At 33.5% G+C, this 20,966-nt stretch overlaps 4 protein-coding genes across 8 annotated transcripts in view; 2 read left to right on the top strand and 2 right to left on the bottom strand.

Moving 5' to 3' along the window:
* Positions 1 to 10,178, bottom strand: part of LOC130898844 (zinc transporter ZIP11) — a 45,613-nt gene extending 35,435 nt beyond the window's left edge. Inside the window, exons 1-4 of one of the 3 annotated variants that reach the window (XM_057808397.1) lie at positions 9,724 to 10,178; positions 8,013 to 8,247; positions 7,757 to 7,888; positions 6,834 to 7,062 (exon numbers count right to left, since the gene is read on the bottom strand). In XM_057808397.1, the coding sequence (XP_057664380.1) occupies positions 6,834 to 7,062; positions 7,757 to 7,888; positions 8,013 to 8,247; positions 9,724 to 9,831 (704 nt within the window). In that variant the 5' untranslated portion in view covers positions 9,832 to 10,178. The remainder of the gene's footprint in view (positions 1 to 6,833; positions 7,063 to 7,756; positions 7,889 to 8,012; positions 8,248 to 9,723) is intronic. The other 2 variants (XM_057808399.1, XM_057808398.1) reach the window with 2 other exon arrangements.
* A 1,165-nt stretch (positions 10,179 to 11,343) lies between these two features.
* LOC130898845 (mediator of RNA polymerase II transcription subunit 10) lies at positions 11,344 to 12,168 on the bottom strand. Its single transcript, XM_057808400.1, has 3 exons — positions 11,963 to 12,168; positions 11,808 to 11,891; positions 11,344 to 11,754 (listed from the first exon to the last, which is right to left on the bottom strand). Exons 1-3 carry the CDS (start codon positions 12,088 to 12,090, stop codon positions 11,565 to 11,567), a joined length of 402 nt encoding a protein of 133 aa, XP_057664383.1. The 5' UTR covers positions 12,091 to 12,168; the 3' UTR covers positions 11,344 to 11,564.
* Positions 12,169 to 12,405: 237 nt separating this feature from the next.
* Positions 12,406 to 15,193, top strand: LOC130898843 (eukaryotic translation initiation factor 3 subunit E). Of its 3 annotated transcripts, none has more exons than XM_057808396.1 (5): positions 12,406 to 12,609; positions 12,665 to 12,943; positions 13,007 to 13,506; positions 14,524 to 14,988; positions 15,115 to 15,193. In XM_057808396.1, the coding sequence occupies exons 1-4, from the start codon at positions 12,520 to 12,522 to the stop codon at positions 14,966 to 14,968; spliced, it is 1,314 nt and encodes a 437-aa protein (XP_057664379.1). In that variant the 5' UTR covers positions 12,406 to 12,519; the 3' UTR covers positions 14,969 to 14,988; positions 15,115 to 15,193. The 3 variants fall into 3 exon arrangements, with proteins under 3 accessions (XP_057664379.1, XP_057664378.1, XP_057664377.1); XM_057808395.1 differs by having other exon boundaries at positions 14,524 to 14,992; XM_057808394.1 differs by having other exon boundaries at positions 12,407 to 12,609; positions 14,524 to 14,950.
* Positions 15,194 to 15,986: 793 nt separating this feature from the next.
* Positions 15,987 to 20,966, top strand: LOC130898839 (transcription initiation factor IIA subunit 1-like). The gene is made up of 4 exons (XM_057808387.1): positions 15,987 to 16,732; positions 18,463 to 18,880; positions 19,780 to 19,932; positions 20,488 to 20,966. The coding sequence occupies exons 1-4, from the start codon at positions 16,409 to 16,411 to the stop codon at positions 20,694 to 20,696; spliced, it is 1,104 nt and encodes a 367-aa protein (XP_057664370.1). The 5' UTR covers positions 15,987 to 16,408; the 3' UTR covers positions 20,697 to 20,966.

Here is a 20,966-nt window from a genome sequence, read left to right as displayed (position 1 = left end):
TACTAATGTAGGATAATGCCCGCATACTGCAGGTTTTGTACGGCAGCATTTAGTGGTTGTCGAAATTGCAGCAAAGATTTTGGCCGGCGTGTAGTTCCGACTTTAATCCTACCGAGCGTTTTTGGGACGAAGTTAATAGACGAGTTCGGGCAAGAAATCGCCAGCCAAGAAGTTGGTCCTCGAAACTAAGAACAAGATCCTAAAACCCTAAAGCCCATAAAACGTATTGAATATATATAGGAGGGGGTTAGTGGAGCCTGAACATTTAATCTGAGGTTTTCAACTCAATTTTATTGATTCTGAATAATTTTTTACTTTACTCTAGATTTTTTTGGAAAATTTTCAAAGCATACTTGATGCTCGAAGTTTAAAATATGGTAGAAATTAGTATTTGATCTAAATTTGGGCTAAAATTAATAAAAACAAAAACTGGAATCGATAATTTTTTTATCTTTTAAATTAGTCGTTCAAACTATCCGGGGATACATTATAGAAGGAGATGTTACCCCTTTCGTTTTGTATCTGCTAACCTTATTGGAAAACATTTAGTGGAAGGGACGTTCCGGCACGCCTTATATCCCACCTTTACGGACGAAACAGTCGGAAAATTAGAAAACGTCGGAAATTCACCTACCTCCTATCAGGTGATGAGAGCCTGCCACTAATCTGGCACATTTCCGCCAAACTACACTTTTTCATATCTCAAAAACGGTTAATAAAAGGAATAACCGGATACAAAGTAGAAAATGGAAAATAAAAGTGGAAATAACGTGTTTCCTATTAGTTACAGGCAGTGACGTGGACGCTGGGTTTATTGATGTTCTATTTGTATTAAAAATCAATATGAACATTAAACCAGAATGTATAAAGTTCAGAAATACTCAAATTATTACGAAATACGTGAAAGGATGATATCGATTTGATTCCAATTGGCAAATGATTGTGCATTTTTTTCTATTGTATAGTATTGAGCCTTTAACTAATTCTGAACTTGGAGTAGGTAGACAAAGATCGAAGCAAAAAACTTGCCTGTTTATGGATTAGGCAAACTGAAGGCGAATAAAGGAGACAGAAATAATATTTTGAACTTTCTAAAAAAGTAAGTTCTGTTGTTGTCGTCTCTCTTGTAGTTTGAGGGTTTGCTCTAATCGAGTCGCGCAACACGTACCTCAAAAGGGAAGAAGCGACTCAATAAACTGTTGAGGAGTTGATAAGTTTCGTTTCTTGGAAACTGACTTGCGCTTAGGGAACTATCTAACAGTCATTGATCCAACGAATCAAGCCCAGTCACTCGATTCCTTAGTCGGATCGACCTTTGGTCGTTTTTGGTGCCTGATGATCAAAGTCGCATAAACCTGATGTTGCATTTCTTTTTGTCAACTTACCAGACTGGAACGCAAACCATTCTAAGTTTATTGCTAGCCTCTGACCAGACCAGCTTGGTTCCAAATGTAAATATGAAGCTAAAGTATGAAGCTAGAGCTTATTGGACAAATGGGTTCGATAAAAACTCCTCCGGATATCCGACGAAAAGGAATCTGCTTTTGAAAGAATTCGAGAAACTGCCATAGCACTCGATTCTTTTTGTCATCTTACAACTAGTTTATTCCTAGCCTCTGACGAGACCAGGTTGATTCCAACGTTTGTAGGTATAAAGCTGAAGTAGCTTCTTCAGATATCATTTGAGGCGACTCGTATCCATGGTAAAGAGGTTGGTAATCAAGAGAAGCTGTCGCAGTCGTGACTGTCCCCCTTGCCGTAATTATCATTCTACATTAGACAAAATCGGCAACCTCAGAGTCAGCAGCGGAGAGTTGATTAATGGGTCGCTTCAGCGCATTAGTTCATCAACTAGTTTCACCATGTAATGGCGCGAACAAAGGCGATCAGTTACAACGCCAAATTGCCAAGTCTCTTTATTATTAAGGCAGAATTCAGTTTTTTCCGTTTCAATTTCGAAGAATTTTCCACAACAAGCGCTAATAATTTTACAGATTCGACGACGTCAACGGTGGTATTTTTATATGGTGAAACTTTAGTTTTAGAAATCTTGAGGCATGGAAGACACGAATGTGAGGTGGAAGACATAGTCGGATGGAGACGTAAACGTAGACAAACGTGGACAGGATGACCAGAGAAAGAAATTTTGCACTTAGGTTAACAAAATAATGAAAAGTATAAAAGCAGTTTGCGACTACTTTTCATCAAACATGTTTCCCTCATTGATATCGACCCGAAGTTACCTGTTGAATTGCTAGGAAAGTTCAAGTAATCGATAACATTACTTCCTGGTATATTCTGCGTTCCTGTTGAGGTGCTTTCTCCTTAACTCTAGGTGGAATTGGAAATTTCACAGGTAATTTAAAATAATTAGAGATATATATAAAAATAAACAATTTCTACCTAATTACTATGAAGAGAAAGTAAGTTGCTCGGTATTGAATAAATGAGTTTTTCGTTCCGTTTTCTGTGAACAATGCCATCTATAGGAAAATTCCGTAACGTTATTACATCGATTTTACTTTCCCTCGTAGAATAAAGCTCGCAGAATGACTAAATGCAGTGGCTGACCAAAAAATTTGTGTTCCGAGAAAAATTCGTGACTTGAAAACAATATGACGTAAAAAAAATTTTGATGGATCATTAGGTAGGTGTTTGACGGAATAAATAATTCTACACTACTATCTAGAGTCCAGAAAGCCAATGGTTAGTTCATAGTCGCAGGTGTGGGCGGCCGTGAAGCCGTTGAGCACATTGGCCTCCAGATAGACCCACCGTGTCCCACTTGACGACACCAAAGTCCAATGTCTTTCGACTTTTGAACCCTTTGATGTCGTTAGTTAGGTTGTGGGGTTTGCCCAGGTGTTTAAACAGCACTCGTGTGAGTGCAGGACACTCAAAGATGACGTGGTGCAGTTTCGTCCTCCTCCATGCGCCACCGGATCATCCGTGATGCTCATGGAGTGAAGTTGGAGTCTTGGATGGCGGTGTCCGGTTAAAAGTCCCACGGGTTCCGAATGTCTAATGGTTAACAATCCGTAATTTTTTTTGTACAATCTAAAGATAGTTGTGGACAAGCAAAGTTTGAGCATCTGCAACGTAAGACCATAATGTCCAACCACTTTTGATTTAATCGTAAATACATGGTTAAGAATTGATGGAGGAGACTCAATAACTTTCTGCAAGGGTCCATTGTTACGGCTATTGTAGAAAGCAATCTTCTCCTGACGTATTAGTGGATGTTCTGGAATTGGGAGTAAATAATCATATTTCTCAAGCCCCTCCAAAGTACCTTTGCATCTTCCGGAGATTCAAGATATCCTCATTTTTCTGTACTGAATGACTCGGATGCAATATTTCGACATGCCTTCCAGTTTTCTGCAGAAGCGTTTGTCTTGTACTAATAAGTGTTTTATCTCTCAAGCTCATTATGACTGGAGAACAGAGGTTAACCAGGAAGCAGGGGACTCACTTATTGGAACTATTCTTAGAGGTAAATGCTTTCCAAACATGGACACAATATGGATAGTGAGGAGTTTACTTTTCCTTCAATATCTTTCCGAGCATTACGAACTCCCTTCTAACTTTAATGGAGATACTGTAGATGTAGGTACAGGAATCATTAGATTAGAGTAGATTTCGAAAAAAAAATATACGGGGTGATCTGTTTGATATAAGATCTGCCAACGATGTGAATACCGCCGGCAGTTTCCGAGATAATTGAGGCGTTCCATACAAAAAACTCGCTCTGTACGAGTTGAAGGAAATATATATATTAATATAGTCAGTCCACCGTTTGAACAAAACTGGTGATCAGATAAAGGAACGATTGTTTCTCACATTTCTACCATTCTATTTACAATTTCAGTTTATTCGAAAAACATGTATTGAATATTCCGATTGATCAATTGGATGTTAATGAGATAAGATGTGTACGGCGTTCACGAAATGTAAAATTAGAACGGGAGCTAGATGGAAACAGACGTTGTATTGTCTTATGAATGAATATTCAATTCGTATTGGTTTTGGAAACGATCGGTAAAGTTGTTTAAACGTTATTCCAGAAAAACCACTCTATTTAAACCGTATTTTTTTGATATTTTTCAAAATCTACCGGTTCGAATCCTGCCAAATTGTATCCAAAATATAATTTTGTACCATAATGTCGTACATACGACATAGCATATGTCGCGGACGGATGTTGCTTGGAGAATAGTTGTTCTAACTACCATCCTGTGCATTTCCATCGGATTTCATGGCATCCCTTAGATGAATGTGTTCTTCAGGAAGAAGAAATTCCAATCGCTCAGTTCACGTTTATATTGGTGAAAGATACGACGACATGTGCCCCCAAACAGCAGGGCTCACTGCTGAGACTTCTTTAAAAGATTAAGAAATCTGAGTGTTCCTTCATTATTCATCTTTGAATCCGTTTGCTTAATTCGTAATTACGCTAACTACTCCACGTTCAGAATTAGTTAAGGGCTCAATATTTTACAGTGCAAAAAAGATGCACAATCACTTGCCGCGCTAAGGACTATTTTACAGCTGCTCTCAACTTAAGTTTTTGCATACTCAAATTTCTTTGGCGCCTGTACTAACTCCAAAGTGTTGTTACATCCTTTTCGGTATAGATAACTCATCAATAAAAAATTTCAATTTACCGGTCGACTTACATATTTTATGGTTTTTTGAGCTTGATTTGCATATAATTTCCGTCAGAAATTAGTGTTGCGTTCTACAGAAATTCCAATTTTTTAATTGTATCTCGATTACAAGATATAGGAGTGTTCGTTATAAATTACTCACCCCTATCGTTGGTTATTATCATCCATAGAAAAAAAATGTGTTTATTAATGAATAAGCTCATGGTTAGGGAGATTTCGGGATTTATTAAAGCGCGCCAGATTAATATACTGGGGGATACCTTGTACCCGAGGAACAATCAATATTCATACCGAGTTAAGAAATGAAAAATAATGTTCACTCCCCGTATAAACATCTAACAAACCGTCAGTCCATGTAGACTCATCATCTTCACTGTTTACCAATTAAAACATCGAATCGTAAACATAAATGCATTTCTATTAGCCGAAGCTGTTTGTACAAAATTTTTTCGAAATATTCTTGCCAGACAGTCTGCGATAAGCAGTGGCGTCGCTTGGTGAGATTTTATACACTATTGACGGCCGCCGAACAAACACTAAACAACGTGGCGTCCTCAAACTTGCTACATCTACTGTATAGATTGTGTACTGCCATCTCTAGGCTGGACGAGGTACTTTTGGGATCATCATCGTATAAAACATTTCAATATAAAAGTTTCCTTTTTTTAAGTAAAAATAAAATTGATATTCGCTATCAATGAATCTACTTTTAATGTTCAAGGATATCTCGAGACATACAAGGTCGATCGTTTTTCTAGTCCATCAATCAAATATTAAATACTCGATAATCAATTTTTTTTTAATCCCGATTAAATGCCGAATGATGCGATATTAAGAAAAAAAAATGAAATATCTTCATCGAGTACGCGCTCGAGGGAGATTAATAACAAACTTTTTAACTGTGGTTACAATTATCCTTATTTGATATTTCGATTAAATCCATGACATAAATCTCGAGGACTCGTTATTTTCTATCAATTTATTTGCTTCAGTTAAACTCTTTTTGCACCTCATTATGATTTTTTTTTAATTACATTACAATTACCTTATAATATTAAAGAATTTTACGCAATATCGTAATTTTATTTCGTATAAGAAGAAAATTGAATGATGTCTTGTGTGTCCCGCTGTAATTTGGACGCAGTTTGTTGTACTACACTACAATATTGAATACTCTGAAGCAAATTGACAACGCGGCGCGACCTGAATCGACACGCGCGAGCTAACAGACGTGTCTCGCAGTAGTTTAGACACATTTTGGTGTACTACACGTGTGAGGTCACGCAGCACAGCACGTAGTCTTGTAATCTACAATATTGAATACTTTGAAGCAAATTGACGACGCGGCGCGAGCTCACGGACGTATCCCGCAGTAGTTTAGACACAGTTTGCTGTACTAAACGTGTGAGGTCACGCAGCACAGCACGTAGTCTTGTAATCTACAATATTGAATACTTTGAAGCAAATTGACGACGCGGCGCGAGCTCACGGACGTATCCCGCAGTAGTTTAGACACAGTTTGCTGTACTAAACGTGTGAGGTCACGCAGCACAGCACGTAGTCTTCTAATCTACAATATTGAATACTTTGAAGCAAATTGACGACGCGGCGCGACCAGAATCGACACGCGCGAGCTCACAGACGAAAACATTGCAGAAGAAAAATTAATAGAGGCGGTATAGGAACACAGAGAGCTTCACGATACAATAAAATGGTGATTGTACGAGTGCCGTTTTTTTTTCAACCTCCGATCGCTCCGTGCAGATACCCGCGGCGGAAAACATTGTTTAGAAATATGTAATTTTTCGACATTTCAATAATGATCGTCATATTTTGACCAATTTGACAAAAAGCATGTCTGAACCTTCATTTTGATTACCGCTTGAAAATCCATTCAGTAAATTTCATATTTAACGCGAACAGACACCCGCGTCGAAGGACATTTTGTTCGTTAAATGAAATTTTTCAATACCTCCAACAATTGTCGCCATATTTCAACCAATCCACAAAAAATTCCGTTCGGTAATTCGTAAGTTTATGACCAATTGACAGACAAAGGCGACAGAAAATTTTCATTTCTAATATGTGGTAAGATTTTTTGAGATCGGGGAATTTAATATGATGATTTCGCCGAAGAGAATTCTCCGTAAATGAAAAATGACTTACCTAGCCTTCTCCAAGCTGGATATTTTGTCATTACCAGTTATTCCGAATCCGACACCGACGGCCAATCCTTCAGGAATGTTGTGAACCGTTATAGCGACAACGAGAAGAAGAATCCTTTTCCACTGCCCCTTTTGAATTTCTTCGATATTGCAATCGTCCCCGTCGTCGAAACTCTGTACACGAACTTTATCTTCAATATCTTTTTCTATATCTACTGCGTTTCTACCTACTGCAATAGAGGAAACAATTGAAGAAGAATTTGAGGGAAAAATGAGAAGAAGAACAATGACTTCGAATTCGAATTACGAGTATAATAGGAAAAAAAGTAAATTGAAACGATCGAAACAGCGAAAAAATTTCATTATACTTAATAAAATAACGCCTTTTAATTCAATTGCCGGCAACATCGCAAATAATGAGCGGAACCATTCGTTTCCCCGTATAAACTTGTCATTATCGATTTTCCCAGAGATTGTTTATCGATTTTTTAGAAATCGATCTCTTAGACTTCGATTTTTTTACGAATCGATTCATCGGGTTGCGATTCGAATCCAATTAAGAATCGATCTTTTTTGTAAAGAATCGCCATCACTACTATGCAGTTCAATCTGTAGTGTCACTTTCCTCTCAGCTACTCCGAAGTCGGATCGCAAGGATACATGATTGGTGTGTCTCTAAGTTGGTATTTCTGGAACCGTTGGCGATATTCATAATTAACACTCACTGTTTACACTACCACTCACGATTACACTGGCTAACGCGCGTTTCGATCACCAAGTTATCGTCTTCAGAGACTGAAAGTGAACAGTTTCGAGGAAATCCCAATATTGATTTGAGTTGAGTCTATCACAAAATTAATTCTTTACATTTCGACACGTAACTGTCCCAACCAAACACTCGGTATAAAGGATTTATCAACTTACCCTTTTTACGCTGATGTAACGTTGCTAAAGTTTCTGGGAAACCCTCAATGGTAGTCGTATCCGGCATGTAGTGTGACTCTCGTCTTGAACTACTTCGGCGACTATCGCGACGACTACCGGTGGCGTTCAATGCTAAACCAACAAAATATATCCAAGTCAATAAGTCAATAACAACTCAAAACTCCATTTTTATTTTTTTATTGTTTTACATTATCCGATTTCTTCGCACAAATCTAATGAAAAAAAAAATACTTACCAAGCATCATATTAGGAGAATGTACCCCAAGGACACTAATTAATCTATCGGCGCCATAAACGAACAACGCACCCAAAAGGAAGCCCGCTCCAACGGGTAGATAAGCGAATTGTCCTACTTCTCCATAACTTTTAGATGATACTGCCAGTTCTAGTGCTGGTTGTAACAAAGACCAGAAAGAAGCTGCTATCATTACTCCTGCAGCGAAACCAAGACTTGCATCCAACAGCTTTCGCTGAGAAAAAAAGATACAAAATACACCAAACATACTTCAGAGATGTTATAACATTTTAAATATGATTTGAGATTTGAGAGAAATATAGAATTTTCTACAAGAGAGAGAGAAATACTTTATTGTCAAAAAATTATTACAATTTGTAGACAAAAGCTTGTATATTTCAATACACACAATGAGCAACAAAATTATAGGTTATAGTAATAAGTCCATAACAAAATTAAACCAGGATGCAGCATGCCCGGAATTAAATATTATTATTAGAATAGAAGAATAAAAAATGCGAGAAAAGATGATATCGATTTGATTTCAATTGGCAAGTGATTGTGCATTGAGCGATAATTAGAAAAAGTGCCATTTTGAAACGAAAATTAAGTCAAAATTTATTCCGGATAATTATAATTGGTGTACTCCACTATTTGTACAATAAATGTCAAAATTATCTTTGATACTTCAATTCTTTATTGATATTATCATCTATATAAACTTTTATGATTTTGGAACCCTTCCAACCCCTTGTCGCTTTAATTTTATGATATCACTTCCAGTTTTCACTATTATGGTAGCCGGAGGTCGCAGAGAGCAGTGTCATATTAATCAATGACAGTCTTGTAGATTGTAACATATGTTCGGTGACTTAAATACTAAATAAAAATTTTTTGTATGTCATCTATCATCTATGCTATTCAATTTCTTCGTGTGTTTGGCAAGCAAAAAGCCTTCTCTATCAAATGATTTTAGAAAAAACAATACAAATAATTTATGTTTATAGTTCTGGCTTCGAGTAGTTATTCAAATTAAGGAGTTCATAAAGTTATCACAAATCCTGTAGGATAGAATACTTGTTTAAAGTGGTAAGGTAATTTACTATGCAATTGGACGGACTTGAAAACATTTTTAATGTAAGTCCCTCAGTTCTAGATGAGTATTTATTCTTGATGTCATTAATTGTACTGTGAAGCACTGCTAAAACTATGGGCATAAAGAAGACACAGTTTCTTGCGAATATTTTGTTGATTGTCTATTATAAGTGAAATTGTTCTATTTATATATTTTATTACAATTTTTTATAGTGTACCAATTTAAAATCAAGAGCATGTTAATTGTCAAATGCAAATTAATCCCTTACTTATCTGTATAATTCAAAACTTTATGATGAATGATGAAAGTTTTATCGGTGATTTGTACATAAATAAATGATTAATAACGAAATTTTGTTCAAATTATTTCTTTATTTGTTCAATTTCTTCGAAATAAATCATTATTTCAATGCATTAAATTCTTTAATTCTCGATAAGAATGTAAAAATAATAAAAATATAGTACCTTCATTTATTTGATTTCAAATTAGTAGAAAAAAAAATTTTGTAGCAATAAATGTTAAATAAAACTAAATAAAAAGTAACATCGCTTGATCAAAAAATGTAGTACTTATATTTTTATTTTTTGTTTACATTTATTGAGGTTATGTCCTAACCTGTGAACCTCGTACAAATATGCAAACGGCAGCACCAGCAGCTGTCATGCCCCAGGTAAAAAGAGTGCCGAAGAAAGCTTGCATAACTGGTCCGTATCCTTCTAACATTTTTCTTGAATATCTATTTGATGCACTACACTATAAATATTGCCACCAGGTAGTCAATAAAACCGCTAAACACCGACTACCATACCAGAGGGAATCGTTAAATATATATTTTTTGAAATGTCAACAAGAATTTGCTATCAGCCCATGCGCGCAAAATTAAATAGTTATAAAAAGATCTCCATTAACAATCTAGGTAGGTAATTAATGTATTTAAATTTAACATAAAAACAAGAGCAATTATTGACAATGACTGAAGTTTTTTATTACCCTTGAGCCCTTCACAATCATCATCTGTTTACATTACACGTCACACCAACAATCATTTTATCAGATGTTCGGTAATCGACAAAATAACGTTCGAAGGCTGCTCGGTATCATCATTAACATTATTTTTTTTTGCACTAGTTTAATGATAACTGTCAACGTAATAAATGTTTTCAGCGGTATTACATTTTTAATTTATCCATTAATATAAAAACAATTTTAAAAATAAAACTACTGTAATTGATATTGATCTACTTAATTTATTAATAGTTGAATAAGTTTTTGTACATATAAATAAAAAAGTTATTCTGTGATTACCACAATAATCACTGACATTGAAAAATAATTTAATATATTGACAGATTATATAAAGAAATATACAGAGTGTCTCAAAAGTATGAGGCGAAGAATAAGAACATGTTTAATCTTATTTAAGCTTCATTTTTATAAGTTATATCATCTAAAAACATGAAATATTTATTGATATTCTCTAAACATTATTAAATATTTAGTAGCCTAAGATATTTATACATATATTTTGGATTGAAATTCAGAATACTCACCCAAAGTCAGATATTCTCTTGTCCAGTATTTGAATATGTAATATTATTTTTTTTTTTCACATATATAATTAAATACTTACAAACATTTTTTCACTAAAACACTATGGAAAAAAGCAATTCATAAAAAATATATGGAATATTTGGTCTCAAGTAAACCTCAAGAATTCTATTAGAAAACTAGAATGAGTTTTGATCAAATTATTATTAGGTAATATTATTATAAATAATATACCTCTGTTAATATACAGTTATAATTTACATAAAACTAATGCTTAAATTTCAAAATTAGATATTCGTTTTTTATCTGCTCTTCTTTTATTAAATAATGTTACTTCCAAACGGAGATCACTTTATGAGAGCTTTGACCTTACTGAAGAGATATGTTAAAACAAGAAAAATACATATAGATTAGTTTTTCTGAACTTGAATGACATGAGTCAATGAAGTTGTAATACCTCTTCTACAACGAACAAAAAAATGAACAACCTGGAAGGAAAACCGCTATCTAAATCATAGCAAGAGTCCTGGACTTTGTCTTCCAGGGAAGACTTGCTGGTTAGTAATACTAGTAAGAAGAAGAATTACACATTTTTAGGATTTCATTTTATAGAGAAATCAAACAATATGTAGTAGTAAAGGGTAGTAATGAAAAGGAAACATAATAAATGCTTGTAAATAAAATTGATTTGTTCAGTAATTAGTTTTAATTGGAATGCTTTGTATAATAAGGTAATCATTCAATTACTTAATGTCCTTTAATGAGGTCTATAAAACTTTAGTGTTTTATAAATCATAAAACACGTCATAAAACACTCAAAATGAATTTATTGGTTAAGATTTATATCAATATGTATTAAAACAATAAATAATTACGTTAAATTTTTACTTATTTACATATCTTAAAAATTATTCATCTCCTCTTAATGCTCTATATTTGTTTAGCTCATTGGGAAATGTTCTACTAAGTTCAAGTAACATATTAGCTTTGAATTTTCTGTAAGCATCAATTTTTCCTTTGACCTGTTCATTTTTAGCTAAAGCTTTTTCTATGCAGTCTTTTGTGTAAAGTTGAGGATTGCGTCCTTGATCTATATAACTAAAATAAATTAAATTAATCCTCTGATAACACATAATATAAATATTACATACTCAAATACTTCTAAAGGAACATGGACATCTTGTACTTGGGATTTCAATTTGTCTACTTCTTGAAGGCCGTGTACCAATGCTTGTCTGAAACAAAAGTTCTGCTCCGGTTTCTACTTTTGTAAGAAAGTATTCATATTTAAATTTTATTTACTTACAGTTTTTGATTCAAAACATTTTGACTTTGTGGTTGAAAATCACTAACTATAATATGAATTTGACGAACGTTTTCGATAAACATTTCTAATTGAGTTTCTAAATTTTCTAATGAAGACGATGAAGCCATTATACTGTTATTATAAACTGAGATATATTAAATATAAACATCAGCAAGTATTAGTTCTCAAAAAAAGTCAAATGTCAATTTATTTATTTACACATTTAGGCATAACTTCGTATATGAATTACTTGAAGCTTTATTTTTGAATTTAGAATATTCTCAAATTTATTTGAAAAAGCGGTTTTTGTTACTACTTATATATACTTTGTGATAAGATAATATGTAATTGACTCAATTAGGAACTATTAAACTTATTTCTATTAGAAAAGTTGATTTGTCGTTAAAAATTCCCTTAACCTTTTGTCACTTCTTAAAATCTTGTCATAATTATCATTCTTTCGTTGAGGGTTGCATAAAGCTTCTTCGATTACTAAAAACTTATTTTGTAATATTATTAAAAATATAAAGTAGAACCTTCTTTTCAAATAAAGAATAATGGAAAAGTTCGACTTAACATCTGTAATGGGTCAATACTTAGACCGGCACTTAGTATTTCCATTGTTAGAATTTTTATCAGCAAAAGGAGTAAGTAAATATAGGTTAGTTTTTTAGTGTGCTAACATATTTTTTACTTTATTAGATTTATAATGAGACCGAATTACTAAAAGCTAAATTGGATATATTAAGTAAAACAAATATGATAGATTATGCCATCGACATAAGAAAACAATTATATCCTGACCAAGAAATTCCAGAAGATTTGAAGCAAAGGCGTAATCACGTTGTACAGCAGTTGGCCGAATTACAAGAAGAAGTTAAACCAATTTTGAAAATTATGGAGTCCGAGGAAGTCATGAAAAACATGGAAAATATGAGGGACTCAAAAACTCTCATTAGTTATTTATCTAAAGAATCCAAGGTACAAAATTTGTATTTAAACTTAGAATATTCATATATATGTAAATAAAAAACATTTTTTCAGTTTGAAATCGAAATGATCGATAGTCTTCACAAACTAGCTAAATACAGATACGATTGTGGTAACTATACAGTATCCACATCTTACTTATATTTCTGTATGTTGGTACTACCTCCAAATGATAAGAATTACCTTAGTGCCTTGTGGGGGAAATTTGCGTCTGAAATCTTGTACCAAAATTGGGATTCGGCATTAGAAGACTTGAACAAACTTAGAGAATATATAGATTCCAGCCCCAACCAATTTTCTGGAAACAGTTTGCAGTTATTACAGCAACGAACATGGTTGATCCATTGGTCATTGTTTGTATTCTTCAATCACGTATTAGGACGTGAACTGATTATTGAAATGTTCTTGTACAGACCACACTATCTCAATGCAATACAGACAATGTGTCCGCATATTTTGAGATATTTGGCAACTGCTGTTATAATTACTAGAAGTAGAAGATCGGCGCTAAAAGATTTGGTGAAAGTTATTCAACAAGAAAGTTACACATACAGGTAAAGGTTATTTATTAGTTTACATCAGGGGTTCTCAATGAGTCTGAAAGGGTCAAGAGTATAGAGAAAATACATTAGGGTCATTGATACTATACAAGCGGTGGATTATAAATGAAGCAACCATCCATCTATTTACCAAAAAATGACAAAATAGGATATCAAATTAGTCATTTGGGGTCTTTAAAGCTAAGTCCATAATAAGAAAATTTACAGAGTCATCACAAGGGGGGAAAGCAAACATGACTTGAGTAATAATAAAAATGGTAATATGGCAATAGATTGTGTCTGTTATTAATGATATAAGGATTCTGAGCATATATTTTGACTATAATTCTATTCATAAAGAAACCTGGTACTTTTTTTCGATTTTAACAGCATTTTGTATTTACCAACAAGAAGATTTGACGTGTCTTTGTTAAATTGCCTTGTTGTACAACTCGTAGATACGTTTTTGTAAAACATTTAAAAAGTAAATACAGATACTTGTTCAAAGATAATAATGAAAATAAAAACATACTATACACACTGAACAAAACCAACTCAAAATATATTTACAGAAATCACTTTACTATACACATAACCTTAAAATAGTGTTCTTGAAGGCATAGTCGCGCCATTTTCTCATGAACATTACGTCAACAGCAGTAGCAGACGTTTGTTCCTCAATGTACATTAGAATCTTGATTTATTACAGCTGAATAATTTAGTGTCATTTAATCATTGCCAAGCTCATCATCATTGCTTAAAATCCGCTGCATAACGTAACTCTCAACAAGGTTGTTAGGATCACCTGTTGTAGACAGTCGTTGAAGATCTGATTGGTTAGGTTAAGATATTGATTGGTTGTCATTTTGTTCTGGGTACACCTGGGTGTAGTCATGGTGGTTTCATCAGGATTTGGGTTTTTCTTGTTGGGCCTTGTTGAGAGGTAGCTTATGTGACCCTGATGCGTTCTAACAACACAAAGCAACTGTAATTCTCCCTTTGATTATCAAATTCGATTTTTTTCAATTTCAGGGATCCCATAACAGAATTTTTGGAACATCTCTATGTTAACTTTGATTTTGATGGTGCTCGCCAAAAATTACATGAATGTCAAACAGTATTATTGAATGATTTCTTCCTAATCTCCTGTTTAGACGAATTCGTAGAAAACGCCCGACTAATGATATTCGAGACATTCTGTAGAATCCATCAGTGCATCAGTATAGGCATGTTGGCGGAAAAATTGAATATGAATCCAGACGAAGCGGAATGCTGGATAGTTAATTTAATTAGAAACGCCAGATTAGACGCTAAAATTGATTCGAAATTGGGGCATGTGGTGATGGGTGCTCAACCCTTGTCTCCATATCAACAACTCATAGAAAAAATCGATTCGCTATCAGTCAGATCAGAAACGCTTTGTTCCCTTATCGATAGGAAGCTCAGAGCAAAGACTGACGTAAGTTTTAATAAATAACTTACAGTGTGTGCCCTTAAGTAAGTAAGTGCACAACTAATACATTTAAATATTTTATTTCATTTCATTTTTAAGTTTAACAAATTATTTTTCCATCTCAACTATCATCTCATTCTCCCCTTTTATTTTAATATTGTTTGTTTCAGATTCGTTGGGGAAACCAAGATTTTTGAATCTTTAAACTGTTTTATACCTTGATCATCGATTAAATATAATTACTAACAAGTTATGGTTTATTTTATCTATTCCAATATTCATTTTTTTTTTCTTGATTATTTGTTCTACAAGAACGGCAGTAATTAATGAATCCATTAATCACTGCTATCAGGTGCTTTCTTGATTTTTGTTAAAAAAACTAATAATAAAATATTTAGTGGTCGTGGATAAAGTATAGTAATCTACTCGGTGAACTTCACCTCGTGAATAATAACCTCCATTAAATTAAGGCGTTGTAACTACTCAAATTTGTGACGGCTATTTAGTGTTTATTTGGTTACCACTATAGTTTATCAAACAAAAAATGGTAACTCAAAAATGTGATCCATCGATTCATAAGGTTTGTTCTTGGTAGTTACACTGGCAGAACTAGTTCAGGAATGTACACTGAAGCGTTCTTTGTAGCAGAACCAGAGCTAGTGTTGCTGTTCTTAGTAGCAGTGCAAGAGAACTAGTTCACCAAGTTCAATGTACTGCTTGCTCTGGTTCTACAGTCAGTTCAGCCAGTGCAATAAGTGTAATCAATGTAGGCAAAAAAATAAGGTCAGCGGACGAATGTAAAATATGAAAAAAGACTAAATCGTTTTCCATTATTGTTTAAACTACAAGGCCTGAATCACATCAAATACAACAATCAACAAATGGTCCATTGCTCTCTGCACTGAATCGTTCTTTGTATCTGATCGAACTAATTCTATACACTCATAAAGTGGCGTGTACTGATCCAGTTCAGTACAGTTCAAGTGCAGCTGCCAAGAACAAACCTATATATTTTGATTTATTTGAAGGATTTGGTACACGCAACAGTACGTTGTTTTTGTTCAATAGATAAATTATTTTGGTTCTCCTTCCTAAGTATTGCATATATAATATAAAATATTTTTCATTAATTACAGTGACGTCATATAAGATCTAATTCATATGGGGAAATACTCGTGAGAATATGGCCTAATGCATCCTATTGATGTAATTTCTAACCTCACCTTTCATTTACTTCGTTTGCTAACAAGATGGTGGAAGTAATGAATTAATAAGCGATATTTAATCGAGTGTTGCAATGCGTGTGATTTAAGCAGCCATATGTATTCAGTTTTAGTAATGTATTAATTAAATGTTATCAAAACATCAACGTTTTATAAAGACCTACTCGAATATTTGATCTTTTCCTACTTAACATTTTTTGGTTTATTTATTTTACATTCATTACTTTACGTCTTCAAAAAAATGTCTTCATTGCTTTGTAAAAATTCCGTTGTACGAATTTACCAAGAGGTAATAGAAGATGTTATTGCGGGGATAAGAGACCATTTTTTGGAAGATGGTGTTGACGAAGTGGTTCTTCAAGAATTGAAGCAAACATGGGAGACCAAACTGATGAGCACCAAGGCTGTTCAAGAAGAGACTGCTGAAAAAAAGAAAATTGAACATGCTCCTAGCAACGGTTTTCCTAAAGTTGTTAATAATCCAATGCCTCAACAAACTGCTCAACAACCTGTTCAGCAACCTGTGCAACATCTCCAACCTACACTTCAACATCTGGATAAAATGGTAAGTCTTTACATTTTATATAAATGAAAATTAAAAAAAAAAATGCACAAATATAATTGATCTGGAGAAGTTATTAACTAATTTAGTACTAAGACTTTCGATTAATATTTTTTCTAAAATATAGATAAATTCGTACTTGATATAATCAATATTCGTATGAAAATGTTATAAAATAATATAATATAATAAGAAATTTTAAGGATATATATATTCAATATGAAATCAACACACTAAAATAAAAAAAATATTTTACTTATTAGACTTATTGAATGAGATTTAATTAATTATTTTTGTATCTTATCATATAAGTACTATGTTTTTATTACAAAGTTCATTTAAATAGTATGTGAATAACACCATTTATAGATTTCTAAATTGTTCAAGGTATTAACTACTCTTCCTGCCATTGATGTTTCTCTGATAATGGCTTTTATTGATTTTTCAAAATCATAGTATTCCAAGAATTAATTACTTAGTAGTATGTTCTATTATTCATTTAAAATTGTGGTCATTATTTATGTAGCTTCTTCGAAGTTTATTGATAGATGAATAAAAATTGTGATTCTTTTTTATATAAAAAGCAAGCATAAGAGGGTAAAACCTAAGGATGCTTGTGGATATTGATTTTGAACTCTTGTAGGTTTTAGTGTTTGAGAAAAGCATGACTTGGTAGCTGATTCCACAGCCTTGCTCTTCTCCAAAGGAAAGAGTCCCGTCTGCCTATCGAATAGGTAGTACAAAAAGTGCTCCAGGTGGTATTATGATCCAGCCTTCTTGGTAAAAACAGCTGCCTGTGTTTATGCTTCATTAAACTTAATCAGATTGCTTCTACCCTACTACAGAATGTTTTCATGATCATGGTTTGTTTCTGTGGAAACATCTACATTTGGGGATATGGAAGTTCAAATTTTACTAGGCAAAGATGATGATGGGCCTCGATTTCGGGAGGGTTCAATGTAGAAAAGGGGCTTCTCTTTGCTGATGACTATGTGAGCACCCAATAAGATGCTTCCTGGAGTGATAGGGGCGCTAATCTTAATTTCGAGTTTAGTGGAGAGGTAGCACCAAAACAAAGTTCAACTTAAACTTACCATGAAGGTTTTTGGTTTTTCCTAAAGGGAGTATTAATTTAATTGTATGCTATTTGGACATTAAGAAAGTTACTGGGTCAGGTATGGGTGGATTATCATTTTATTAAGTATTAAGTATTGTTAAATGCAAGGTCATATGGCATGGTCGCCACAGAGGCAATGGATATGCCAGGTGGGCATTCAAATGGCTCAAACTTGTCCGATTCAATGCGCCGTTTATATACTGCTTGAAGAAGCTGTAAGTAGTTTACCCACTTTACTTTGCCCGCTATCACTTTATGGACCCAGGAGCATTGAATCCCCATTTCTTGCTGCGACATTGGGTGACATTTCATGGTTTACAGCTGATCTATTATTTTCACTCCTTTCATTAAGCACGGGATGTGATGAAAGTTCATTTTATATATACAGTTATTTTTCGCTCTCATATGTAATATTTGAACAACTTTAACTTATTAATAAAGAAAAATATAAGAAATAATGAAATTCACTTCAACTTTAAAAAAAATGGAAAGATATATTGGTTTGAAGACTTTTTAATTTTTCTTTTCTTTATTAAAAATACATTCTAATTATAAAAAATATTTCATTTGTCTGATACATTTTTTGACAATGCTTGTAAATTATTACATTTTCCAGGTACCTATTCAAATTACTCTACCTCCCCAACCGGGTTCAGATGGAGCACAAAGAGTGTTAACCATTCACGTACCTGGTTCAGCTCTCCAAGGAAACCAATTACAGAAAGTCCTCACTGGACCAGTCATAACGGCTACTATGGGTTTGCCTGCAAATATTGCTTCTTCATTGCTACAACAGCATGTCAATGCCGCTTTTAACAGCCAACAACAAGCAGCAGCTGTAGCTATTGTAAATAAAACTATTCTTCAGAGTGATGGAGCAAACGATGATTATATCGATATGTCAGATGATGAGATTGGATTACCAAACAAAACGTTATCAAGGACTGATAGAGATAGAGAATTAGAGGAAATGTTAGAAGATGGAATTAGTATAGAGATTATTTTACCTAAAAATAGAAGAAAGAAAGTTAAAGGTAAATGAAGGTTTTACTATATGATATAATAATTTCTTTCTTTTGATAAGTTCTTATTACTATATCTCCATAATAATACTCGATCAGGTGCACCCCCTGCACAAAGAAGATCATTATCCAACACATTAAATGCCTTGGAGTGATCCAAGGAGACGGATATGACTGTCTTCTTCTTATCCAATGATCTTATTATGTTGTCAGTAATATTTAACATTGCAGTTGGTGTGCTACGCCCCCTACGAAACCCTGATAGATGCACAGGAAAGAAGATTCATCTGGGTTTGCACTGCTCCTTCGAGGACTTTTAAAAGTACTGGTAACATGCTTATAGGAGGCAAATCTCTCAATTCAGTCTCTAGACAAACCATCATTGATTTAATCGTAAATACATGGTTAAGAATTGATTAGGGACACTCCATAACAAAGCTGAACTTTCTGCAATGGTCCATTTTATGGTCATTGTAGAAAGCAATATTCTTCTGACCTACATGGGACTTGTTAAAAACCCCCAGAAAGTACATATTGATCTAATCGACCTTTGTCAAAATTATAGGCATATTTGTGGAAATTCTGGAATTGGGAATAAATGTTGATATTTCTCAAGCCCCTCCAAGGTGTCTTTGTATCATTTAGACCTTCCGGAGATTCAAGATATTCTCGTTTTTCTCTTCTCACTGACTCAGATGGATAGGATAGTCTTCTACTCCAAGGCGCTTGCATAACACATCAATTAATGCAACTTGTAGATCTCACAGATACATAGCGACTAACCGAGTGTACTAGGTAGTAGACAGACTAAGATTCCATAAATTTATACTGCACTCTTGAAAATTAAAAATTACAATATTCTAATTTTTTGCATTTCGGAATTAATTTGAAATAATAATTCATATTTATAGATATGAATAAAAGAACAAAGCAAGAAATGATTTGCCAGCTGGATGGTCCTAATGATACCTCTGATGATGATGAAGACGGATCTGATGATGATAATGACGATGATGATTTAGACGATGATAAGGATGAAGATGATCAAGAAATGGAAGATGAAGGTAATTTGTTTCATAGTCATAGTGAGTATGAGCTTTGCAAAATCATTACGGGAATAACCATTCAAGTAATATTAAAATGTCGTACTTTCTGTACTTTCAGACTGAAAGTTTCAGTCACAGGGATTGAGAATTAAATGAATGTTTTGAATAAATCTAATTTGTGAGAAATTGATTTATTTTTCTAACTATTTTGTGCAAAACAATGAAATATACTGAGTTTTTATTATCTAATATAGGACAGACATCTCAGTACTTAGAAAATAGGCTAAATTCAAGTTACACGTGGAAGTAAAATAATATCAAATAAAACCTAACCTCGTTACAAGATATTCAAACTATTCCAAAGTAAATATTTTTCACCCATAGGTGTCAGTTTTTTTTATTTGTTTTTCAATTCTTTTTAGATTATGTGTTAATTTTGTGGTGATCCCTACATTCAACCCCCTTCTAATGACAAAACACAATATTTTAGATTTTTTAACAATCTTGTGCTACATCATTTGCAAGATGTTTTTCATGTGCATAAGTCTATTATATTGTTAATATTTCTTTAAGGTGGCGAAGAAGAACCTCTAAATTCCGAAGACGACGTCACAGATGACGACCCCTCGGAGCTATTCGATACCGACAACATCGTTGTGTGTCAATATGACAAAATCATCCGAAATAGAAATAGATGGAAATTTTATTTGAAGGATGGTATAATGAACCTGAACGGAGCGGATTACGTCTTCCAGAAAGCCAATGGTGATGCGGAGTGGTAGTTTTGTGTATATTGTTATTTAAAAGAACATATTAAAGAGAAAATGTTGCCTGTTTGGATGAGATGCTAGTTTTTTCGTTTATATTGATTTAAATTTTCAATTTTTTGACGGCGTTTTTATCTTCAGTCAAGTTATTAATCGAAAATTAATTTCCATGATTATGATGATAAAACTAGAGATAAAAAATCGGTCATCAAATAAAAATTTTTTTTCTTTTTGTCTAGCGAATATTTGAATAAAATAAAAATATACTTTATTTATTCCAAAAAA

This window comes from Diorhabda carinulata, chromosome 10 (genome assembly GCF_026250575.1).
Source record: "Diorhabda carinulata isolate Delta chromosome 10, icDioCari1.1, whole genome shotgun sequence".
In the NCBI taxonomy this organism is placed as follows: domain Eukaryota; kingdom Metazoa; phylum Arthropoda; class Insecta; order Coleoptera; family Chrysomelidae; genus Diorhabda; species Diorhabda carinulata.
The sequence above is the reverse complement of the archived record's forward strand: the minus strand, read 5'-3'. Positions and strand labels throughout refer to the sequence as shown.